Genomic DNA, 26,282 nt, shown 5'->3' on the forward strand with positions numbered 1-26,282 from the left:
TCGGGCTCAGGCTCAGGCGCGGGGCGGGGCCGGCGCTGGGTGGGCGGCGCCCGGAGCGCGTAAATGACGCACGGCCCCGGAAGCGGCCGGGAGCGGAGCGGAGCTGAGCAGAGTGAAGCGAAGGGCGGCCGCGCAGACGGCCCGGCAGGCGCAGGGGTCCCGCCGCCGCTGCCCGTAGCTCGGCGGAGCCGCTCCGCCGGCCACCGCCGCCCACACCCCCCGTGCCATCCCGCTCCTGCGCGCTCGGCCGCCGCCGGGCAGTGCCTGCCGGGGGCCATGTCGCTCCTCCAGTCCGCCCTGGACTTCCTGGCGGGCCCTGGCTCCCTGGGGGCCGCCAGCCGCGACCAGAACGATTTCGTGGGGCAGACGGTGGAGATGGGCGAGATGAAGCTGCGCATCAAGCGGGTCATCGCGGAGGGTGAGAGCGGGCGGCGGCCGCGCCGGGCCGTGCGGGGCGGACTCCGGCGCTGCGGGGCCCGGACGGGCTTCGCGGCGGGCCTCCCGCTCCCCTTTCCCCCTCTGCCCTTCCTGGACAGGGAGGGTTCCTCCTGGGCAGGCCGCGCCCTGGTGGGGGCGGGCGGGCGGCGGCCGGGACGGAGCGTTCCGGCCCCTGGGAAGGGCCGGTTCCCTGCGGGGGTCCCGGGTGCGCCCGGCGCCTGCCGCTGCCACGGGGGTGCTCCCTGAGGCCCGGCTGTGTGAGCCGTGCTGGGTGTCATTGTCCCGCTTCAGGACACGGAAGCCACGGGAGAACTGGTGTGTTGTGTGGCCGCTTCTTCGCTTGCTTTGTGGTTTTAAGTGCTTTCACCGCGTAACAGAACTCAGAGGAGTTTATAATCTACCAAGGACCTCGTGGGGATGCTGGGTTGCATTTTTTTTTTTTTTTTTTTAAATGACAACGTATACATAGTATGCCAAAGGTGCAAGTTTGCCTGTGTTGCTTCGGGTTGTTCAGAAGACTGTGAAATGCAGGAAAACATGTTTGCTTTAAACACTCGTGTCAGGAGGCTGATCGCACTGTGCACATAGACTTTGCTAGAGTACAGGAATTGAATGCCTGGGCAGTTTTCAGTTTCGTTGAATTTTCGGGTAGGTATCCTGACACACCACTTGCCAATCTGTTTTAGAATGGGTGCTGTGTTTGGTGTGTGCAAATTACTTAGATAATAGCAGAAATTTGGATCTTCTTGTGCTTGTGATCAGAGAAATTATTTCCTCAAGCAGAAGACCCACCAAAAGCTAGTCTCAAAAGACTAAAATGTGAACTTGTCCATCCTAATGCAGTTAAATATTTCATTAATTTTGTACAGGTAGTTGGTGTTATTTAGGTTAAATACTGCAAAACTCTATTCAGAGCTCCTTTTCATTATTGGGGTTACTTTCTGTGGTTTCTTCTTGGAATTGTCTGGTATTTAAGTAGTGTTTTGTTGAAACCTTGGTGATCTGCATGGAAGAAAAATTTGATTCTTTAAGATTAGCTACTTCAAACTACTTACAAGCTACTTACAGAAACTTAGTGGTGTAAAACAACAGGAAAGTGGTCTTCACCATTGCTTTAATTTGTCATTTGAATGCTTAAGCACTTTTGGCACATGAGCTTAGACAGAACCTGGCAATTTCTTACGCAGTAAGTTGCATTTAAAACAGTACTAAATGTCAAGTCCTATTTGGCCATCAGCCTTCACCTACGGCTTCTTTATGGTCAGAGTTGTGAGTGAAATGCAGGCACTCAGTATGGTGTGAACGCTAAAAGAACTGTCTGTGCTGCTGATATTGTAACATTATTGCAGGCGGTGACCACAGCAGTTTCCAAAGGACAAAGGAAAGTTAGGACAGGAAGCTACTTTTGAGGCGTATCTGCTGTTTAGTTCTTGGTTCTGAAGCAAGTATTTGAATATTTACTTTGACAGCAGCCTGCTGTTTCCCAGGATCTGGCACAGGCATTGTAAAATGTCAGGGGAAAGATGCCAGGGTAGATGACTTAAAGCAAATGGGGACTTGCTTTAACTTTGGTGTTCTTTACAATTTGTCTGTAACCACTGCTTCATGTTCCATGTTTGTTGCAGTATTATGGTTTTATTTTTTATTGTTTTCTTTCTCTGTTGTGCCAACTGAAGTTGGGCTTACCGCTTGCTTTTGCTAGAAAGTAAGATTTGCTAGCCAACAAAACTGGTGTAAAAGAACCCCCTATTGAGTAATAACATAAAATAGATATAAAATATAGAAGTCCCAGCCTCTCCTGCTGTCTTCAGACTTGAATTTGTCTCTAGCATATAGGTTATTTTGTTGCTGAAATTGCATTTATCTTTCAGCTCTGAACCTGTGTGTGACACTTTCTGATAAATGTGTCCATAACTGTGGCTTATAAGTATTCCCTTCCATGCTTGCAAATACAGAATCTGTTTTTCTTCTAGATGAGTCCTTTCATGCCGAATTCCCTACTGGAAAGTCAAATGCTGCTTTCTGAATTTAGATTTCTCATCCACGGTGAACTGCGTGACGTCTGCCAGTACAGAGAGGTGGCCCCTTCTGTAGGATCATAGGTTCTGCTTTGTTTGTAGCTGGTGTGAGCAGGGCCTGTGGCTTAGTGTGGCACAGTATCCTATGTCAGCACCGGTTCAGTTGTTCCTGTGCCCCACAACTCCCTCCAGCCCTGTGGTGTGCTGGCCATTGGTGTTGATGCAGGTACATCTTTGGCTGTGCCCTAAGCTGAGACTCGCTGCACAGTTCATTTGGGTGTGTTTCTCTGTTCATTTTGTGGAGGTGCCATGCTAGGAGTAGGACTGGGATAGCTTCAAACATGGTGTGCTGCTGCAGGAGGCTGAGAGCAACCTAGGGGGGTGAGCTGGTGATGATCTCTAGCACTGATACTACCTCTGAATGCAAGGGCAGACTAAGTGTGTCACAGGCTGGACTGAGCACTCCTAAAATATGGTATCCTGTTTTTTTTTTTTTGCTTGAGCATTTCAGTAGCTCACTGCAAGTAAGAGATTTTAGAGGAAATGGATTGGGGTCTTTATGTATAATCCATACTTGCCCTTTGTATGATGGTGGCTTCAGGGTATGGTGGCTCTTTTGGGTCCTCCGGTTAAACACACAGACCCCCCCCCAATTTTCCTTCAGTAAAATAGTCACAGGTTGCATATCTAATTAGTGGATATTAGTAAATGTAACTATCTCATATTTTATCAGAGAGGGCACTCTCTTGTATGGCCATAATTCACTGGTCAAATCTAAGTAGTCTGTACCTGTCTCAATCCCAACACGGGTGTCTGCTCTCATCAGGATGTTTGTGTACATGTAGTCCAGCTACATGTGAGCTCTGCAAATGCTTACTAACACGTTTAAATTTTTTAGAGTTAGGTGAGAGGGGCTTAAACTGTCACCTGTCAGATCTCTTACTATTCCCTTGCTATTCATGTGAACAGTGTGTGCATTTTATGATGACTTTTTGTGTCTTCAGTGAACATTCTTGCCCTTTCAAGAATGTTGGGATTCACATATCAATCTGTACCAAATGGTTGAAGGACTGAGGTTGTCCCTACTGACTCAATGATCAATGTAGCCTGCACGTTTGGCTTTGGGGGAGAGTGGGGAAAGTGATTGACCACAGCATGCTGAAAAGTAGTTTTCAGAAATTTCCTGTTTCTTGCTCCTAAAAGCTGCTGTATTTGCACAACCAACCTTGCAGAGTTGTTTTTTAATACTAGACAGTACAGGTGTTTTTTGTTTTGCCTATGTTGGACAAAACATCTCATCTGATATACCATATGCCTATTTACATGCTAATGGAGGCACTAAAAGATGATGGATAAGTAAATATGGAAAATTTCTTGATCTCTGCCTATACTGTAGAAGGAATATGACTGTCGTTGGGCTGTCAGAGTATTCATTGAGAGACTGACAATGCCAAAGATGGTGGGGAAATTATAGAAACTTGTTCTCTAATTCTGTCTAGTAATGGTACTCCAATGAGAGTGTAAACTGATATGAGAGTGGCATGTCCTGTGATATGCACTGTCAAGTTTCAAAACTACAAGGAAGGTTGAATTTTTTTGATAATTGTAAATTGCACAGTTGTAGTGGCTTTGGTAGTTAGCTAATTGTTTGCTGTGTGCTGAACAAATGCTCAATAAAAATTTTGCTGTCTTTAGAGCACAAATGAAATGATTTGATAACTAAGATATTAGTAAAACTGTTCATGTGTTTAAAAATTATGCAGACTTTAACTCCAATCATATTGTTCCTTGAATGTTTTTCTGTTGAGCCCTTTTGTTTTGTAAAAGCAAGTAGCTGTTGTATTATTGGGGTAGCAGAAACAGTTATAGCAGGTCATAAATTATTTAATATCTTCTGTTGACAAAGTCTTTGATTTTATATGTGTTGGGCAGTGGTGTCTTGGTTCAACTTAAAAATAATTACATAAAGCAACTTGGGTCTTGTCAGTGATGACATGGAATGAGCAACACTGTCCTTCAGAGCTTAAAGAGAGCTTAAAGAGAGCTGCCTGCTCTCATGTATGCTAGTTGCAAGTTATTTGAAATTTATTTGTATTACTACTTTGGCCAGGTACTCTTTGGCCTGACAAATATGCAGCAAAAACTAGGTGGTGAAATTAGTGTTTCAGTGTGTGTGAGGTTCTCCTGCAGAGGAACCGAGGAGTTAATGTCCTCAAGTGAACAGTAAAAGAAAGAGGGAGTTTTCATTGATGTTTGTGAAGTGCTTGCCAACTCTTCAAATACAAGTTTTATCTCATGAAACACATTGACCTTTTCATGCTGATGTATGTATGGGAAGGCTGGGAGAAGTTCTGGAAAATGGCTTTGCAGACAGTTCAGAGGTACCAGACGAAGCAGTGGAACTTCTGTTTTGTTTCAGCATCGTTTTACTATAGACTCTGAATACACTACAAGTTCATAATATGCTCAGAATACATTTAGTCTCGTTTTTATTTAGACATAATGGTATTTCCTTCTCACTACATTGTTCCTTAGTTTAGAAAAAACTTTAAGAATAGACATGTATTTTTCTTACTCCTATCTGTTGAGCCTTCAGTGTGTGCACTATCAACTTGTCAAGGCTTTTTAATGTGGGTTAATATTAATACTAGTCATTTATTCTTTTTTAACAGAACATTTTCCTCTCAATATAACAGTATTTTGCAAATAAACCAAAGTGAATCTTCCTTGTGACATGTCACATTGTCCAGTTGTGCTGCCATTACAAGGAAGTTCCATATGGTTAGAGTAGATTCTCTGTGTGCTGAAAAAAGCCAGTGAAAGTCTAGATCAAGTTACATGGAAGGAAATTGCATGAAATCTCACTTTTTAAATATATCTAGGTTAAAATAATACTTCTGGTTCCTCTTTGTCTAACTGTCCATGTACACTTGACAACTTTCCAATGCTTTTTGTTGCTTGTTTTGCATGTGAGGCTGAACAACTGAGGAAAAAAAATCAGGTGTTTGGCTGTGTGAAAAACGGGGAACAAGCAAGTTCTGTAGCACACTGTTTTTCATGTGTAATGATTTCTTGTGCTTCCTTTGAGCAACAAATGTTGACAAAAGAGCACACAAGAAGAGAAACATGATGACAAAAAAATGCATTATTCAAATTCTTTGATCTGAGTCTAAAACTTTTTCATCATAGTGAATCATTCCTTAGTCAGAGAGGTAGCAATAGGCTGCAGACTTTATTTGATTTTGAGGGGGTTTTTTGAGTTTAAAAAAGATGTCATGAATTGAAGCCAGGTGACTTATTATAAACTGCTTTCTGACAAGGTGAAACTTGTGTCTGTCATTAAAGTAACAACAATAAAAAAAAAGCTGCTTTAGACTTCAAGGCTTCCTCAGTATTTTGAGGGTGAACAGCCAGTATTGCAGTTTACAAAGCTTATAGGAACAATTTTATGGTCTCTGCAAGTACTGGATTCCCAGGATAGTGTTAATGTAATTAAGTACTGATTTTTGAGTGGATTTAATTTGTAAATTCTGGCAGCAGAGGCACAATGAATGCTTAATGGTCAAGTTTCTGTGAACATTGTTTTATTTGCTGACAGATGGAGAAAAAAAGATGATGATTTCTAAAGAACAGCTGAAGCACCTGACCTAGCAGCTTTCCAGTTGCATTCCCTTTACTGTAGATGTAGTGGATGTTTTCAACGTGAAGCAGAACAGTGGTATTTTTTAAAGCCAGTGTTTCTTGGCTACAGCACTTCCTACCTGCAGAGGAGCTCTGAAAGTTTCGGGATATTCTTGAAACCTTTCTACTTCTCAAGGTTGTGGGAAAATGTCCTGATCGTTAAATTAGGGCCATCCTTCATTTTTGGGGCAGTTTCATCTTGTTATTAGGACTTTGGAATTGACTCGAACACATTACTGGACTTCAAAAAAACATGCTTCCGAATCAATGCTTGGCAGCAATAGCAGAATCTTTTCTGTTTTGATTAAGGATGCTTCCTGTATTCTGACAGAAAAGCGTTCAGGTAAGATGCACTGTAACTTTGTAGTCCAGGTTAGAGTTACGGTGTTTCAATCATGTTATAGTTGAAACATAAGCTACTCAGAAGTGATATGGAAACAAATTTGGTCAGTATTTGGGAGGGGCGTGGACAAGTTACAAACAGGAAGTGTTCACACCCTCTCTTTCTCATGGCTACTTATGTCTGTAATGAAACAGTGTATTACAGTAGCAAGCAGTTTTGTGTTGTGGTTCATGTTCCTGTTTTGATGCTTCTCCAGCTGCCAGGTAGGAAATTGTCATTTCACTGAAATGGCTGGTCTGGAAAAAAAAATAAAAATCTGTGGAGGTGTGAAAAACAGGGACGGGATAAAAAAGAACAGTTTAAGATCCAATTGGATTAATAGTGCAGTGAAATTATTCAGTATTATGGGATGCCTGGGTTTAACTTGAGGGAGAAGCCAAGTCTCTTGGTTAGAACAGAAAGGATGTTCTAATCTTTGTAAGAGAATTATGAAGTACGGTCAGGAACAATGCCTGTGGGCTGTGGTGGTGTAAGGATGAGTGCAGAGTGCTCACTATAAAAGCAAATGAGGTAGGGCTGGTTCCTGATGCAAAGGGGGCAGGAAGGTCGGGCTGGTAAGTTTTGTGTTCTTGTGTTACCTTGTTATTCCAGGTTTGCTGCGGAGCAAGACTGCTTCCAGGACTGACTGTAGTACTCTGGCTACACTGTTTTTGGTGTGATGCTCTGTAGTGAACCTTTATCTGTGAGCTTGTGTTTACAGAAAAAGAAAGAAAACCAGTTTCCTTCTGACACAATTTGTGTGGCAGAAAATGTTGGTCGGAGACCATTCTTGAGTGCTTGGACTGTGTTCCGAGAGTGGGGCTCAGAAATGCTTCAGCAGTGCAAAACCCGTCTCTTGGGGCAAGAGCTGGAATGGGTGTGTACGTATATACACACTGGCTACCTGTATGGGGAAATACTGAGGTGATTTTGATAGAAAGCTTCAGAAAACTGTCTTAAAACCACCTACAGATGTTTACATGAGTGAAAAAGAGTGAACACACCCCAAATGTAATTACAGTCCTTATAGACCTCTAGAAGTTATACTGTTAACTTTCACTTTATCATTTGCCTCACCTGTCCACTATACAGGTGTTTGTTTGTACAGCTGTGTTGAAAGTGCTTTTTATTCCCCCTTTTTTTTTCTCTCCATTTTTGCAAAACATATTGGTCAGAAGGCCTGGAGTAAACTGTTATGGCAGAGGAGAAGTTCTGCCAGTAAACTTGTCTCTATTGAGGGTATATTAAAACTGCTTTAAGAGAGCGAGCATCAAACCTGAAGTAAAACTGGATTTAAGAGTGAAGCAGTAGGACTAATTTTGCCTTTTGTGTAAGAGTTGTTTTCACCAATAACAGACGGTTTAAAAAGCAAATCTAAATTAGAAGTACCTTTGCAACTTATTCTGCCTCCCTTGGTATCCCAGAAAATCCATGAATTTAAACTTAGTATCAGCTGTAGTGCTGCAGTAGTAGTGAGCCAAACGTTACATGGAATGAGCAGTGTTGTATGGAACTGAACTGTGTTCAGGTGAAACAGTAAAATGACAGAATGGGAAACTGCCTCTCAAAACATTAGTTTCAAGTGGCATAGCTGTTAAGGATGAGATTGTAGGCACTAGGAGTGGGATTCTCTGTACAACAGCCGCAGTGAAGTAACAATTAACAACACATGATACCACTGATTTTTCTCTGGAATTCTGCAAAGTTTAGCATTTCAATACTTGAATTTAAGGTATAATCAGTAAAATAAAAATGCATCTTTTAAGATACTTATCTACTCTCAAGCTAGTGCTATTTCAATGACATTTCTCCCTTCAGCTTACTATTCTATTATGTCTGTATAAACTGTGGGATCCTACTGTGCTAGGAGCTCAGGTAACATGTACTACCATTGAAATGGCCTTAAAGAAGACTCTCTTCATTACTTTGCCTTTTCTTACCTATTAAAGTGTAGTAATTGATCTAAGTATTTTGCTAAAACACAAGTTGAGTCTTGCCAGGTTTAAATTTGATCTCAGCAAAATCTTAGTTTGGACATTTTGTATGCCAGTTTCAGTCCAGGGAAAATCAGTTGTGCTTCACTGAAAGTTAATTATCTGCACTTTAGCCTAGACAGAGCATGTATTAACTTCTGTTGATAACAAGAATTTGTAACTTTTACAAGTTACTTGCTTCACTGCTAGCGTTGCAGTGCAATGTTCACTTGCAATGCTATGCCAGAATTAACATTTATGTTTTGCAGTGAGTATTGAAATTTAACTACCAGTATGTTTTGAAGCAGTCATGAAGCTGAGTATAAAATTTTAGATTCCTAGCTAGCAATGAAGAGGACTAAAATTAGGTTTTTGGTTGGAAATGAGATTAATTTAAATGCAAAAGGATAACTTAATCTTCAGAAGCCCTTCGGAGTTGGTTGTAACATGATGATTCTGTTAAAAACCCAGACTTCTCCATCAAGAAGTGAACTTGAGTTGTTTTCATAAATGTGATTGAGTTTTAGGCATGAATTTCAAGGTTATTTTCTGATTGAGGGAGGAAATTTTGGGGCACCTAGGAATATGTCCAGGGTTTTGGGAGGATTGTATGATGATCAGGACTTTTCACAAAAACTTGAAATACAACTTTTTTGAAGACTACTTTAACATTTTTAGTCAGGTAAATGAATTCCTCCTTTTGCTCCTTCATACTTAGTGTCAACAGGATTCAGCTTAGTATTATTGTGCAACTTGGTCTGTACTGTAAGCATTTCTTACACTGGAGGAAGAGCTTCTAGGAAAGCTTATCACACCAGGTAAAGTAGTTGGAAAGGTAGCAATGTTTCTAGGGGTCTTCTTAAAAGTTTGGATCACTTTGGTTGTTAATTGGATATGCTTGAAAACAGTGGACTGAATTGATTGTGAGTTAATTCTGATTCATAGGTGCTTTCACCTGTATTATTTCCAAGAGGACATTTGATGCATTTGTATGGAGCATGGTTGTGTTTCGGAGTGCATGGATGTAGGTCTGTGGATACTTGTATTTATACAGGTACTAGAAAAGTGTGTGTTTGAGATGCAGAGTAGACTTGCCCTGTTCCAGCCCTTGTAGAATCCTTGACAGTGTATGCAGCTGAACTGAGCTTGCAGAACAACCGTTCTGGGGTTCCTCTGTCACCATTTTGCCCTTGAATGCCTTCCAGAAAACTAACTGTGATGTAATTTTGTGTTAGAAATTTGTGCTGACCTGAAGGCCCTAATTTCGTAAATCGAAGCATATATTTTCAAGGTGCAGCTTGCAGGATTATTAGAATAAAATAACTGAAATATTTATTAAGATGAATGTAAAGACTTCTGTAGGGCCAGCAGTACTTTGTGTAGAAGGTCTGTGGGATCTGTGTAGGATGAAAACACAGAGACAGTAGCTCTGTGGTGCAGTGATTGGTGTACACTGGTGTAGGGGCTTGCAGCTCACTGGGGCAGGAAACTCTGAAACCTGAGGAATGCCTCTGGGTGGCTATAAGGAGCTGGCTGGGGAGACCAGTTGAAACCCAAGGTTTCCCAGCACCTGCCTTCAGTGGAAGGATGACTCACAGATTCTCTTCCTTGTTTCACCACCTCTATTAAATCTATAAAGAGTAGCAAAACTGATCAGAGCTCTCCAGAGCCATGTTTTTCTTGCATATGTTCTCATTCAGAGAGGAGCAAAGTGTCTTCAGGTAATGCTCTGAGATGCTGGTAACTGTGAACTTCATTCTGTTTCCAGCCCCTGTCCCATCCATGCCCAAAATGCTGGTTGGAATTGCTGATGAGAACATTGGGACTAGAGCCTTTCAAAAAAGTTAGGGGAAATTCCTAATGTGGGAAGTGCCAAACCTGATGTTGCAGAATGAATCATGGTAAATGGATAAATGTGGGTAATGTATGGCACCGCTGAACTGCAGCCACAAAAGCAAAGACAGTATCCAGGAACCTGTCATTTGTTTGTTTCACGTTGTGGATGCTAGTAGCAAATTAAGAAGATGTATGGGCAGAACCATTCAGGAGTCCTGGAGAACACTGTGATGCTCAATGGCCATGTAAAATTTTTGTGATTACTTCTTGAAAAGACTCGTATTTGATTAAATTGCACAAAACAAATAACTGTGTTCACTTCAGCCTCATGTTAATATTTCTCATTTACAGAGAAGGTATCGGGTACTAACGTGACTGTACTGATTTGGATTCTGCATCTTTTTGAAAAAGTGCCTTGTCAGCTTATTTCTTCTCTGCGATGGTTCATTATTTAGTTGTCCTGTTCTCTCCCTTTTTGACTGGTGAAATTCTGTAGTTCTGGTATCTTCTGTACTTATTCTCCAAATTGTTCCTAGAGAGAGAACATTGCTTTGTAGTTCAGTGAAAATAGATTTTGTGCTAGAGGAGTAGGAAGGCAAATAATTGAAGTTTGTCACTTTGGCTTTTACTCTATTAAAGATACTCTGCCATGGACAGCATACACCACTGTTGGTGTAGCCACAAGGATGATGTTCCCAGAAGAAATGGAAATGATACAGTGGAGTCTTAAAAATAGATTAGAATTTTATAAATATGTTCTTTAGATAGTTAGATTAACATGGGTGGCCAATGAGGAAACTTAGCAAACCTGTAACTCCGAGTCTTTTACTCTGCAGAAGTTTGCACAGAGTTCTTGAGCAAAGTGGAAGTGTTTGAGAAAATAGATGCTTTGACAAAAGGAGTTGGAAGGAAAATAATGCTGTATAGAATAACAAATTGCAATTTAGTAACAATATCACCCTCAGTGGAAATGTGTGCTTTAGTGTTTGAAAACGCTTTCTGTTTTTAACATGAAGCCTGAAGCACGGCAATTATCTTAAGAGTGGGAGTTGTATGTTTGAATTTTATCTCCCTTGATTATTGCTGGGTTGTTTTTATAGGAAGCCTAACAGTATAATACCAAGAAGTTTAATTGAAGTCATTGGGTAATAGTGGCTGTACTGGGTCTTGGTTTTACAAGGACCTTTGAAAAAAAAATTGCTTCCTAGGAAATCTGCATATGCAGACTTAAAAAAATGCAGGAAGCTAGCAAAGGCAATGTGCTATTGGCATATGTAAAAGAAAAGAATGAAATATTTTGAATCTTGGATGTAGGTAACCAGCACTCCTGGCAAGCCACTGAAAATATGTATGCTTGTTACATTTGGAAAAGTATATGAATTCATGTATTAATTCTGTTATACTAAAAAGAATGATGTACCTGAATACTGAAATTAAAACTGACTTAATGTGCCTTCTTCTTGTAGGGGGTTTTGCTTTTGTCTATGAAGCTCAAGATCTTGGAAGTGGCAAAGATTATGCTTTAAAGGTAATATTAATTTCTTTCACTGCAGATTTATAAGGTCTGTGTTTTAGCTTGATGCTCTAGCATGGCAGTTATTGCTTATGTATGCCACTGAACAAGTAATTTTGAAAAATCCAGAATAATTATGATGCTTGTAGCACACTGTTTAGAAGGGTCATTTTTCTTAGGAGGCTGCACTTTATACTTAGATGGCAACACTCAGGAATTCATCTGGTAGGTGCCACTTCATTTAGTCCAGAAATTCATGACCTTGTCCCAGACATTTTATTGCTTGGGTAAAAAGAATATTTTCTAGTTACCTGGAGTGGAGTACAGGAATATTTTTCTCTCCTCAGAAGCAGATTTAGCCTACCTTTGTACATTCAGAGTAAGTCTTCTGAGTGTTAAAAATAGTGCTCCACACTTTGAGTCATTGATTAAACATTCAGCCTAGTACTTTTAAGAGACACTTCTCTGGATTCTTGTTTTCTAAATGCTTATAATAAACAGCTGTAAACAACTGAAATACTGAAGTATTTTGGGAAGGAGAATAAAGTGAAGTCATTTACTTTATCATGTTTTGCTGAAAAGTAAATCATGCCAGTTATGTTCACCACAAAAAAAGCTTAATTTTTGAAGAAGGGGTATTTTGTGGCTGTAGAGAGAGAGAGTGAAAAGGGTGGTAATATGAGGTGTTGGAGAGGTAAGATGGCATTATACCATCAGTAGTTACTTGTCTGTTTTTTTCTTTTCATACCACATGCTACAATAGCAAAACATGTGACCAAACCCGTATATTATATGTATTCAAAATGTCTTCCAAAAGTAACCCCCTTAAAAAATAACAGATAAAAGCTGAACCATTACTGTACTTCCTCTGTTCTGTGAAACTTGTACTTTTATAGAATGTGCTCAGGCTGATTATAGCCAAATGTTGACTCCAAATCCAAGTGATTTTGGTAAAAGTAGTGCTTGACTCTGCTGCTGATTAGTCAATAACCATTGAAAAAGCTGGGCTACGTAATTGGAAGGAGTTTTGTATAGAGTGGGTTGAAGGTTGTTACTGAAGGTTTCAGGCAGAAGATCAATCTTCCCTTGTTAGTCCACAATGCTGTAGCCAGGAGACTTCAGTGTTTTTTTACAATAGAGAACTGTCAAAGTGGTTACTTTTGAGAGTGTCAAAAGTTACAGCTGCTCAATTATCACTAAACCTGAATAGTCCAGGAAAATTGAGTGTTATTTATGGCAGAATGTCAAAATGTACAATAAGCCAGCTTTGTTTACTGCCCAATCATAGTTCCTTAGGTTTTTGATTACAGCTTATCCTTTGTATTCTGTGGAAAAAAAAAAAATCCATGCACTGTTATTCTGTAAGTTTTAGTAACACTCTCTTCTCAATTATTCTGTTTTTTGACAGCGACTGTTGTCTAATGAAGAAGAAAAGAACAAAGCCATCATTCAGGAAGTTTGTTTTATGGTATCCTTTTCTCTAACATTGCCTGATATCAGACATTTCTGACCAAAAAAAAAAAAAAAAAAAGGAGGAATATACAGATTCTGTTCTTTCCATGCCATACACTGTCCAAGTGGACTGACATTCCAAGGGAGGTTTGACTCGTGGTTTGTTATGAATATGGTACCAACATCCAGCAATGTAGGTTCTTACAAAATTGCTGCAACATAATGTGTGCAGAAAACTTTTGTAGCTATTGTAGACTTTGCACTTTTACTTCTAGCAATTGAAATTCCTACTTGGGCTTTCTTGCAGTCCTGTGAATGTGGTCAAGAGGTCCTTTGACTATTCAGATGATACTTAAATAGAATTCCCTCTCATGCACTGGATTTATTGCTCTTTGCTTTTAGTCTAAATGTCTATTAATTTCTGCTTTGGATGCATCTGGCTTTAATGCTGAATATTAAGGAAGGAATTACAGTAGACTACGTGCATCAGAAACAAGAACCAGACATTTCTCTGTGTCGTTGCTGTCCATTTTGTTTTCAGTGATGTTAGACAGTAGAGGGTATAATGTCAGAGTGTTTTCAATCCTCAGCTTTAGTAAATTCAATGTTTGCTCCCCAGCATCGGTGAGTAGCTGTGGTATGCTGATGTGCTCCCCTCTGAGTATCCAGTTTCATTTTGAATTACCAGGCAAACCCACTGATCTTAATTTAAACTACTCAAACATTTCTTTTTATGATTTCTGGTATGTTTGGCAGAATCTTACCCTAAACACCATTTACTAGAAATATGCCTGCAAGAGCAGACTACCACAGCATATATTTTCTAGCTACTCCGACTTTGTCTTGCCAAGGGTAAAGAACTGAAAGTTTTTTTGGATGTTTTTCACAGCTCAGAGTCATTAAAGTGCATGTACAACACGAGCAAGGATTAATTGCTGCTAACTTTCTGAGATAGAACTGTGAAATGGAAATAATTCCTGCAGCTCTGAATAGAAGGTTGTGAAGAGATGCATAATGTTGGAATTATTCTAATTTGGTGGAACCAACTTACCCCTTTTTAATTGCTTTGTTGCACTTACATCATCTTTGCTTTTTTCTTCATCTTGTAAATAGTGTGTGCTTGTCTCATGGGCATGAGTTTCAGTGTATGACCAGGGTGATACACAGACAGGCATAATTCCACTGTCAGGAACTGAGACTGCTTATATGGTACTTGCCTTTACATAGTTCAAAAACGATGCCTTGAATTTTTGAACTGGAAGTGAAACATGACAACGGTTTTACCATGAAGAACTGTTACTGATGATGGGAGGATAAGTTCCTTGCTCTTTTAGACCTCTGTTTCTTTTGGACTTGACTTTAGGTACTTAAAACTGAAACACAGCATACTTAATACTTGCTTTGGATAGGTGAGGAGACAGTAGCCCTTCCTTCTTGATCAGCCATCTAGAGAAGCAGCTGATAAATAGAAGGTTTCTTTGCTACTTCTGTTATGCTTTGCAGTCATCGTCAAAGTCAAAAGGTAGTAGCTAGACCTGTTATGGAGTCCAGTTTCCTCAGAGCCTTAATCACAAGGACTTTATTTTATTTTGACTTTTTGTTACATTAGCTTGTGCGACTTTCTCAGGTTTTTTTACAGCTGAGGCATGGATTTCCAATGTTTTGCTTAGTATGTTAATTGCAGCTGTTGTGCTTTCTGTGGCTTTAAGCTAGCATTTCAAGTGAACTGCTGGATGCAATAGTATCAATAAACTTGGCAGTCATCTTCCTTGAACATGCTACTTCCAGAAAAAACTTTCAGGTCATCCCAACATTGTCCAGTTCTGCTCTGCAGCATCTATAGGAAAAGAAGAATCAGACACGGGGCAGGGAGAGTTTCTTCTGCTTACAGAGCTGTGTAAAGGTAAATTTTATTTCTTTTCCCAGCAATGCACGTTGCTTCTGACAGCTGTTTTGCACAGGTTGCTTCATAACTTAGAAACTATGAAAGTCTCCTGAAGATAGCATGGTTCAGTGGAGCTAGAGTTAAACCTTATCTCTTATAGGATAAAGATCATGTTTTTCTAGACTGCAGTTCAACCTTGTCTTAAATATGAGGTAATTATTAAGTTTTTTGTGTTTGAGACTAGTCAAAGAAAGGAAGAGTAGGAGTAGTTCCTTAAAGCACTATTTCTTTTGTCCCTGCAGTCAGTGTGCATTTGCCATTTTCAGAATATCTATTTAATGCAACTCAAGACAGTAAATCTTTCTTGACAAGTGGAGCATTTGTCTATTTGTGCCAAGCTTTCAGAATTTGCAGTGTTCTCTGTGTGCTTATGTGAATTTCTCTGATCTCCTGCAGGACAGCTGGTGGAATTCCTAAAGAAGGTAGAATCCAAAGGACCTATCTCCTGTGACACAGTTTTGAAGATCTTTTACCAGACCTGCAGAGCAGTGCAGCATATGCATAAGCAGAAGCCTCCTATTATCCACAGAGATTTAAAGGTGTGTTACAATGCTGAATTTTTAAACAGCAAAGAAGGCTGTTGGGCTGGGTCAGTGTAGAGACTCCTGACCCAGCATAGTGGATGCTCTTGAGCATAGTGCTTACATGTATTGCCTTCCCACCACTGCTGAGTGTCAGTGAAGGTCATCACTGAAATACCCGCATCTCTTCAAATATCATTTCCTTGTGCTCGTGGTTAGGACTGCTTTTAATCCATCCAAACAAGCTGACAGAAAAGTATTCTACCCTGGTTTGCTGATAAAATAACTGGTTACAACTTGTGAATTGCAGTTCTGGGATGAGCAGGGGTCTAAGTAGAAGAGGTAAAGCTTTCAAGGAGAAGAATGTTGAATTACCTGTAAAAGATTGCGTTGCCTTTTAGAATGTTATTAAGCTGTTAGTTTTAATAACTAACATAACTAATAAGTAACTTGCACTGCAATTTAGGGCTCGTTTTTTAATTCATATTTTAAAATTTGGTAAGCATAATCCATATTAGATTTTTTTCTTAGTATTTTTGTTCTGTTAGCCTTTCCCAAGATTCTATGGTGCTATGCTCTAGAAAGTGTTGTCCCCTTAGAAGCTTTGGAGATTTGAAAGGACTTCATCTGAGTTGGAATTTTGTATTTTTGAAGATGGGAGTTCACCTTTTCATGTTCCCTATACCTTAGATGAAGAAGCCCTTAATAATCAGTGAGATTCTGTTGTATTACAAATATTTTGTATCAAACTTTTGTAAAAACAAATAAAATAAGAGAAAGAAGATTCTTGCTCCTGAAGCAGTGCCTGAATTTCACACATATGTCTGTTTCCAGCTTGATGTGATTTCAGATGAATATAAAAAAAAAAAATTTGTTCCTTCATAAGTAAGCACATACTCAATCATTTTAGGGAAAGGAAAATGAAACCACTTTTTAGAAATAAGTGTGTGTTAAGTGCTTTTAACACTGTTGAAAGGTTTGCTAGACACTAGTGTAGCCCATTAACAGAAGCATAGGTTTTTTTATGATAGAGCATTTCTTTTTTTTTTTTCCTTTTTTTTTTCCTTGGTACCGTTGAATAGAGTTCTATGTCATGTCATAGACATGTTAACCGAGTCTGGATTGAACTTTCCTGGTGTTACTTTCTAAAATAAAATCTTGTATTCCTCACTGAAATTTCCATACACCAGCCCCTGGCTTGTAGAAAAGGTGCATCTCTTTTCTGGGGAAAAAAAAAAAAAGGTAAAAAAGCGACTTGCAAATAAATATGCAATTTCTTACGAAGCCAACTCCATAGAAGTAATTGTAATTCAAGGACTGTTTTTTCTTAAGCAATGTAAGATCCTGGCAGAGATGAAACATGGAAAAAGGCAGGGATTTGGAATTGTTGGTTTCATGTTTATGGGAGCTGTAAAGCAGAGTGATAGTTGTGTGGCAGTAGTATGAGGCTTTACTGCAGTCAGGAGCCAAACAGAGATCATTTAACTGTGCCACCCTTTCTAGAAGGCTGAACTAAGACCAGCAGTGCAGAAACCATAGGTCAAAGTTTTGAGCCAACCTCAAATATATACTTTTGGGGAGGGGTGTGGTAGGGTGGAGTTCTAACAGATTTTTCTCAATTAGTTTGACTAAAAATATGAACTTCTACAGTGCAGCTTAAAAACAAGTTTACCTTTCTAGTGGTGGCTTTTTCTGTCCTCCTGTGGTTTCCTTCTCATGCTTGTCAGTGTGGTCCATTCTTTGTTCCTGAGATCTTTGGATAAAACTTGCACTTAAAATGCATGTGTTCAGCACTGAAAGAGCCTAGCCAGTTGCTGAGCTATAAAAATTCAAAGCTAGTTAGAGGGTGATTTGTAAAATATCAGTGCTTTTGTGATATTTTAATTGTCTGAATTTCATCTTTTCAGGATTTGTCATGCAGTGCACAACTAGTCTGCAAAACACAGGTCATAGAGCCTGTTAAAATCTCAATAATCAGCTGGAATGCTTTATATGATTAACAACCTTTATCAAAGCACAAAATCCAGAACACACCTGCACAGGAGCTTGATCTCTGGTCATACTGTGACCATTTTTATTGTATAAATTTAATTTGGTGTTGAATGCCTACCCTTCTTATTGTACATAGAGGTAAGCAAAGGTTATCCAACAGAGAAGGGAATTCAGATTGCTCATTGGGATTCATAGTCTAACCACATCATTAGCAGTGCTTGTGTCTTCCTGCAGGGCAGTCAAAATTCATTTTATGATGGAAGAAGTTGGAAGGGGCATGTGTTAGGAGAGCTAATAGGATGTTCTGTAAACTGAGGTTTTACGGAAGTTAGTCTGGAGATGAAGTGGCTTCAGAGGGAAAGGGAAGACAAACCTACTTATCTGAAGTGTGGTGTTCTGATATTACAATATGCCTCTTAACTTTTACACCTTTTCCTAACTGTGTGCAGGGATACAAATTTTATTTCTCAGCCCTTTTGTGATTGACTCCACAGTACTTACTTTTAACCTTTCCTTAAGTTTCTTCCCCGTTTCGCTTAAAAATACAGGAAGATGGGAATTTATGAAATAGAAGAAGGCAGGGATGATGATGATGATGATTCAGGCAGCACGTGGTCCTCAAATAGCCAGTTTCTGTCTCTGCACAGGGTCATGGCTGCCTCTTTCTGGGTGTTTCCTAGCAGACTGCTTCTGTACTAATACCTTCCTGTTTTGTGTCTGCGGTAGTCCTAACCTCCACTCCACTGCAGTCAAGCTAACAGTGTTCAGTTTTAGGCATGAAAACATTTGGGTTCCAAGACACTGCTTCTACGAGTGCTTCTCTGAAAAACTGGCCTTTTCTTAGGCTCTACGGAAATTATTTTTCTTCCCCTGGGGTTTATTTCTTGCTCTCTTTAATGTTTCCTGCTCATGGTATGTTTGCTTCCTTTTGAAAGTTGGCTACATTGCTATAAAACTACAGTACTGTCTGAAATCTGTGCTCCTGTAAACAACTTTTGATCTAAAGTGAGTAGTTTTTATTTATACAAGTAACCTGATATGTAAAAGCACATGTGTTAGTGTACAGAAAGAAAACATCTTTAATCTATTATCCTATCTCTTTTTGAAGGTGGAAAACTTGCTTATTAGTAACCAAGGGACAATTAAACTTTGTGACTTTGGTAGTGCTACAACTATAGCTTACTATCCTGACTACAACTGGTCTGCACAGAAGAGATCACTGGTTGAAGAAGAGGTGAGATGTTTTAATGTGATTAGTCTTAATATCAGCAGTGTATTAACTGTTACTATTAATCTGATATTGCTTAATGGGACTCCTGAAGATTACTTCAGTTACAGTATTATTTATAAAGTTTTGGTTTTGTATTTGTGTTGCCAGAGTTGAAACACTGCCTACAGTTACAATCATAGCTTGTGTTTTGTAACTACATACACAAGCACTGCTTCAACATGGTTTGTGTCCATTCTGCAGTCTGGTGTGAAGATAAGTCATTAGTAAGGCTTTTTTAAATTACATTCCTGACCAGAAGTCAGAAATTGGTTATGCCAGAGTGACTCCTACCTTCCTATCTGTTTTTTTTCAGTTGAGTGATATATAAAGAAGTGGTAAATCTGCTCAGCATAATATGAATAGGGAGTATTGCGGTGCCTCAAGGGTGGCATTTGTTTTTAGTTGAGAGTAATGCTGGTAAATCTAATGTAATACATCAACAGGAGAAATACAGTGACACTTAAAATCCATGTATGCAACTTCTGATATTGTGAGTCTCTGTAAACTCCTCCGTTTTGGAATCTGGCATCCCTGGAGAGCAATCCACTGTTTTCTGGAGAAATTATGAGGTTGTACCACTGTCTAGTATAATCAATGCAATAAGGAGGTAGAAAAGTTCTCTTCAGGGATCCAGAGCTTAACTCGTTGGATGTGTCTGAACTGCCTGTAAGTGAGATGAAAAAATGAGATGTACACACAGCAGCTTGAATTCACTTTTTTTGTTTAATTGTTGATTTTCGGTGTTTGCATCATTATACCTTTTTGCCTCATGTAGAATAGTTGTTTTATGTGTTTTGCAGTTTGAAAGGACTCTTGTGACAATATTTGAGTACTGCTGTCTTCATCTGAACTTGTATCCAAGCTGTTGTGACTGTTTCAGGATTCAGTTGATGTCTGTTGCCTTGACAAGTATTTCACAGAATATGCCAAGTTGAAAGGGATCCACAAGGGTTGAGTCCAACTCCTGGCCCTGCACAGGGCCATCCCCGAGAGTCCCACCATGTGCCTGAGAGTATCATCCAAATGTTTCTTGAACTCTGTCAGCCTTGGTGCTGTGACCACTGCCCTGGGGAGCATGTTCAGTGCCCAACCACCCTCTGGGGGAAGAACCTTTTCCTAATAGCCAACCTGAATCTCCCCTGACACACCTTCATGCCATTCTCTTGGGTCCTGTTCCTGGTCACCACAGAGAAGAGATCAGTGCCTGTCCCTCCCCCTCTTCCCCTCCCAAGGAAGTTGTAACTGCAATGAGCTCTCCCCTCAGTCTCCTCTTCTCCAGCTGAACACACCAAGTGCCCTCAGCTGCTCCTCACACGGCTTCCCCTCAAGGCCCTTCACCATCTCACTGCCTTCCTTTGGACCACTCTCTAATGGCTTAATATCTTTTCTATATTGCAGTGCCCCAAACTGCCACAATATTCAAGGTGAGGCTGCCCCAGGTCAGAGCAGAGCAGGACAATCCCCTCCCTCGACTGGCTGGTGATGCTTTGCCTGATGCCCCCAGGACAGGGTTGGCCCTCCTGGCTGCCAGGGCACTGCTGACTCACATTCAACTTGCCATCAACCAGGACACCCAGGTCCCTTTCTGTGGTGCTGCTTTCCAGCATCTCATTCCCCAGTCTGTACAAACATCCAGGGTTGCTCCATCCCAGGTGCAGAATCCAGCACTTCCCCTCATTGAACTTCATATGGTTGGTGGTTGCCCAGTCCTCTAATTTGCCAAGGTCTTTCTGAAATTAATTTTCCAAGTGGGAATCCAATCTGTTCTACATGGAGAACTGTTTCCTTGGTTGAATGGTGTTGAAGAAGCTTATTATTCAAGATTCTGTTCTAATAAATTCTGTCTTCTGCAGATCACAAGGAATACAACGCCAATGTACAGAACACCAGAGATGATAGACTTGTATTCAAATTTTCCGATTGGTGAAAAACAGGACATTTGGGTAAGAATTTTTTCTCTTGCTGTGTTGTAGCTGCTTATGTCATAGTGGAACTGATTTTGCAGACTTGCCATTAGTTTTTGATTAAGTAAATAAAAGCACCAAAATACATGTTGAAGTAGTATGTTATATCAAAACAAACTTACATAGTATGAATTCTGTATCTAAATATTAAAAGAACAAGATGTAGTATTCAAGGTTTTCTCCCAGATCTAACTTGACTTCCACTGTGAGAGGCAATGATGAACTTCTTTAGCATTCATTAGAACTGTTGCCTAGTTGGAGCTTGCTGCTAGAAACCCATAATAGTTGAGTCCTTAGGTTCAAATTCTTACCTTTTGTGCTGTGCCGTGCATGTAATCCTGGGACAGTCTATTGGCAAGTTCAAAATGGTTATGTCCAGGTATTGCATTTAGGTAAAATACTGACAGATAGCAAGAATGAGAACTATGCAGAGATCATTCATGCTTTGTACAGGAAGTGTGGTAAACTGTTAACATTCACTAAAAAAATCTGTAGCCAGAGTTAAAGGTAACTGTTAAATTCTCAGTTGTACCTTTTCCAGTTGCATAACTCTGCAGCACTAAGGTGCTCCCCAGTGAGATTATGCTTAGGGATTTAGTTTATTGGATGTTTTTTATGAAGGTGGGTGTCAAGCTGTTCAGTTGTTACCTGTGTTTGCAGTGTGCCAAAAGACAGATTGAAAAAATGTAATACTGGTGCTTTAGAAATTTTATTTGGGATTTCATAACTGCATTCAGTTTCTTAAATTAGTTACAAGATATTGAGGAAACTCTTATGCAACTTCTACAGCTGTTGGTGATTTTCTTGTGGCATATGAAGAAACACCAAGCAAAATACGTTTTTCTGACCATTTGGTCACTTCACATGCATGAAATACTGGCAATCTGAGCCAGGATTACATCCAGTTAAACAAAAAGCTAGAAACCTATCTAAAAAAAAGCCTCACTGAAAAGGACAATTACAGTTTGTTTTTTTGACTAGAATAATTCTGTATCTGTTAGTATTAACATGTTGTTTGTTTCTTCTTTTTTTTTTTTTTTTGGAAGATCTATTCCATTTACCATGCCTTTGTTGGAACATGTTCTGTATTTCTTCTTTATGCTTTGGTTTCAATGAAAATATGCAAAGTATTTGGCAATAGAATATGGCCCTGCCTCAGGAAGCATAAATGATTTGTAGTTTGTGGTTAGGATAAACAAAGCAGTTTTCCAAAGAGAGCAGATAGAGTGAATAATACTCATGATTGCAGTCTATGTGCTTGTCACTGTGTGAGCTTAAAAACATGAAGGAAGTAATGTCTTCCTTAGAACAGCAGCACGGATGAAAGATGGTTACCAACCACATTGACTCCACAATGGAAATGTGATTAGATATTGATTATAAGACAGAGGTTCTTTAGATGTGGCCAACTGCTTTCTCTGTATTTCCTACCTAAGTTTAGAGGTCTTCAGAAAAAAAAAACACTAAATCCAGAGGTTTTCAAAACTAATGTGATTTCCTGAACTGAAATTCAACTGAAGTGACAGGTTTTACGTTTATAACGATTTTTGTTCAATGAAATTATCTTTTGGCTTGAAAGGTGCTTCATACCCACCCACTCTTGAAGATTTCTGAAAAAGCAAAAGAGCTTAAGGAGCAAAATTTCAAAGTTGGGTTCTCATTACTGATATCTAGTAAAAAAGTCTCCTAGTCAGTGTAAGATATCTTGCAGGTTTTAATTCTATGTGAGCTGAACAATCCCTTTAGAATTTATGTAGATTAATTCAACTCAGAAAGTATTTTGGTGTAATACCTGCGTCATCCTGCATCTGTGCTGTAGAACTCTTTAAGTGTGCTGCTTGTTGCCTGAAGCTGGTCAGGGGAGAAATAACAGTATTTTTATTTGTTCCAAACAATCCCACTGCCCACTCTCATCCCCCACTCCCTGAACACTTCCTCAACCCTCCAAAAATCCCACTGTTTTTTGAGGACGGTTTAAATAAGCTACTGATAAAGGCCCAATTTCAGGTCAAAAGTTATTTTTGGTCACTTTGTGGTGCTGCTTTTTTTGCCTTTTAGCATGTGAGTGCTCACACTGACCCAGGCAACTTCTCTACAGGTACTGTGCAGTTTTGGACAGCATCTTGGGGAAATGGGCCCTTCTGTCAAGTGCATCAGTGCTGAGGCTGTGTGAATGGTGGCTGCCACTGAAGTTGCCTTTTAGCCAAATTGAATGGCAGTTGGTGTTTAAAATATCCAAAATCTATCACAGTTACAATCCTCCGTTACAGATAACGGAGAGGAAATGAAAAACATTCTCTACCAGTTGAAGCAAAGATCAAATCTAAGTGGCCTCTGCATTTCCTGTGTGTAGAGGTAATCAGCACCAGCTGATGGCCTTGGTGCTTTTCTCCCCTGCTGCCTTCTGATGTGCAGGGTGTCTTGGACTATGCAGGGAGTAGTTCAATTTCTCAAGTATGATCTGCCGTACTTCTTTGTAAACAGATGCTTCTTTGGGGTAGTAGATGGTACCTTCTGTATTCCCCTGCTGGATTAATTAGTGTATACTGTATGATGCCTCAGTGTGTATATGTTAGAGAGCTTTTTTTTTTCAACAAACTGACAAAAATGTGCAAGAATGTATGAAATTAACATATATACTCTATTTCTGGCCCTGGACTGAGAGTCTCAGTAAGTGTTTTGGAGTTACTAAGTCTCAAACCTTTGATACTCCAATAACTTCAGATGTTTGAAGCTGTTCTTGGGATAAATTGACAGCCAAGGACAGTTGGGGATGGTGCACACAGAGGATGGGAGAGAGTAAGCAGTTTTCTTAGGTAATGTCTTCACTGGCTTGTTTTATTTGTGGGGGCTACTATAAAAGCCCATGTGCTTAAACAACCTAACTAGGGTCCAGAAGAGACTTTTGAAGAGGAATTTTCCAAACTATTGTGCAAACAGTTGCTTGGAAGTATTGGATGACTTATTATCAAACTTCTATAGGTGAGAATGGAACGTGTTTCTATTACAGTTGTGTAACTCTGCAAGTATATTTAATACCCTAACTTATTTGAAAAGATTTGTATCAGCTTCCATTTGCTTCAGTAAACAGATGCAGTTATCCCAGCTAATCCATAACATCTGCGTCACTCAGAGATGAGAATTCAAAAGTGAATTCTGCCTGTGTAGGTTGTTCCCTTTCCAGGTTGCCCAAGTCTCAATTGGATACATGGAGGAACTTCGAAGTTCCCTGCATGTGACAGTCTTAGTTTTGTGATTTTTTTTTTTTTTTTTTTTTTTAAGCTTGAATGAACTTGTCTGTTAAATTTTATTTGTTACAAGAGTTGAATACTCATCTCACTGTAGGGAATAAAGGAACTGTCATTTTGGCCTTCCTTTTTTCAAACCTTTACCGAAAGATGCATTTTAGACATGCTGTTGTGTCCCCCTAGTGTCATTTAAACAAATTGCTTGACACTTAATTGCTCACCTAGCTGTTGTATTGCATAACAGCACGTACCTGAGTTAAAAATAAAAAAGACCAAATTCTGTCCCCACAAATTAGATGTGTCTCCTTTCAGCACAGGATGAAGATACGAAATAAAACTTCCAAACCTTTTTGTAAGGACAGTCCTGTTCTTGAACACATTCAGTGTTGCAAGACTACTTATTTTTGTATACTGTGAAATCCATAAAATGGATTTCTTGTAATGGCTTCTAACTGATTTTTTTAAAAAAAGGCAGGAATACTTTTCCCCAGTAGCAAGTGATAGGACAAGAGGAAATGACCTCAAGTTGTGTGAGGAGACCTTTAGATTGAATATTAGGAAAAATTTCTTCACTGGAAGGGTTCTCAGGCATTGGAACAGGCTGTCCAGGGAAGTGGCTGAGTCATTATCCCTTAAGGTATTTAAAAGATGTGTAGATGTGGCACTGAGGGACATGGTTTAGTGGTGGACTGGCAGTGCTGAGTTAATGTTTGAACTTGAGGACCATAAAGGTCTTTTCCAGCTTAAATGACTCCATCATTCTATGCAGTATTTCTGTGTTTATCTTGGTAGGCTCTGGGCTGTGTCCTGTACTTGCTGTGCTTTAGGCAACATCCATTCGAAGATGGAGCTAAACTTCGCATAGTCAATGGGAAATATGTCATCCCACAAAATGACACCCGCTATTCTGTGTTTCATGATCTCATTCGTAAGTTTGCAATGTTATTTAATTTCGTGTCTTTATGGATACATGTTACTATTGGCAGTGTTGTATTACTGATAGTTGAATGTTACTGACATGTGATGGTGAAAAAAGGTGAACTGCAACAAATTCTTGTTTTCTTAATAATTTTAATCCGTTATCAAAAAAATTAGGATGTGAAACTTGCTTTTTTAGTTCTGTTGCCTGTCTTGCTTAGGATCTGAATTAGTGCATAGGAACAACTAGGATTTTGATTTGATTTCTTTGAACTTGCTTAAAAAATTCTCTTTTCTTTAAATTTCAAAACAGACTACTGGAAACTTTAATTACAGTTCCAAAAAGATATGAAAATCCAACAGTATTAGACACAAAGTTACTTCTGTGGTTTTCATTAACTGATGCTGAAGTGTGTTCTTTGAAATATTATTAATCCTGATGAGTGTTTTGTTTTTCTCGTGGATACCTACTATGAGAATGATATTTAGATATGGATTTAGCAGTTGCTCCATTCTGTTCACTTGTTTGCTTCTTGCACTGTTATACACTGAAGAAATTAATATCAACTGGGAGAAAGGCCTTGAATTTATGTTGTCTGAATTCCTTTTGTAGGCTCCACTTTGAAGGTGAACCCAGATGAGAGACTGTCAATCACTGAACTTGTGAACCAGCTGCAGGAGATTGCAGCAGCTAGGAATGTCAATCCTAAATCCCCCATCACAGAGGTAAAGATGTCTCATAGGAGTATTATTGATTGGGTTTTCTTTCTGTCCTCTCTTCTCCAGTGAATGTGCATTTATTAACAGATTGCAGAGCAGGTCCCCTGTTCCTTAGTTTTTTTAAAAATTCACACTAATTTATTTTGAAATGCAGTTGAATTAATCTGTATCACTTGTAGGATCCTTGAAAATGTGGCTTTTAAAGCACAGAGATGTTAAAGAAAACCAATTGTCATTCTTATTATTAGAACAAAACAGCTTAGTGCATGGCTTGTGGAACTTACTCAGTTAAGTCAAAATAAAACTCACTACTTTTACCCCTTGCTTTTTCTCTTGGTTTATTCTTTAGTTATGCTAGTGCTCTGTTTGACATGCTGTGTTTAATCATAAATAACTTGCACAGATAAATCT

The 26,282-nt window shown here is 39.5% G+C and overlaps 1 protein-coding gene across 2 annotated transcripts in view; it reads left to right on the forward strand.

Moving 5' to 3' along the window:
- Window positions 1-48: 48 nt before the first annotated feature.
- The window catches only part of GAK (cyclin G associated kinase), a 75,519-nt gene continuing 49,285 nt past the window's right edge, over window positions 49-26,282 (forward strand). For both annotated transcript variants that reach the window (XM_051777466.1, XM_051777467.1), the window contains exons 1-9: window positions 49-418; window positions 11,795-11,856; window positions 13,250-13,309; window positions 15,082-15,196; window positions 15,635-15,777; window positions 18,860-18,985; window positions 20,875-20,964; window positions 25,026-25,161; window positions 25,765-25,877. In XM_051777466.1, coding sequence (XP_051633426.1) covers window positions 64-418; window positions 11,795-11,856; window positions 13,250-13,309; window positions 15,082-15,196; window positions 15,635-15,777; window positions 18,860-18,985; window positions 20,875-20,964; window positions 25,026-25,161; window positions 25,765-25,877 — 1,200 coding nt within the window. In that variant the 5' untranslated portion in view covers window positions 49-63. The remainder of the gene's footprint in view (window positions 419-11,794; window positions 11,857-13,249; window positions 13,310-15,081; window positions 15,197-15,634; window positions 15,778-18,859; window positions 18,986-20,874; window positions 20,965-25,025; window positions 25,162-25,764; window positions 25,878-26,282) is intronic.

This window comes from Manacus candei, unplaced genomic scaffold (assembly GCF_025592945.1).
Source record: "Manacus candei isolate 608988 ecotype Guabito, Panama unplaced genomic scaffold, ASM2559294v1 h1tg000010l, whole genome shotgun sequence".
In the NCBI taxonomy this organism is placed as follows: Eukaryota; Metazoa; Chordata; class Aves; order Passeriformes; family Pipridae; genus Manacus; species Manacus candei.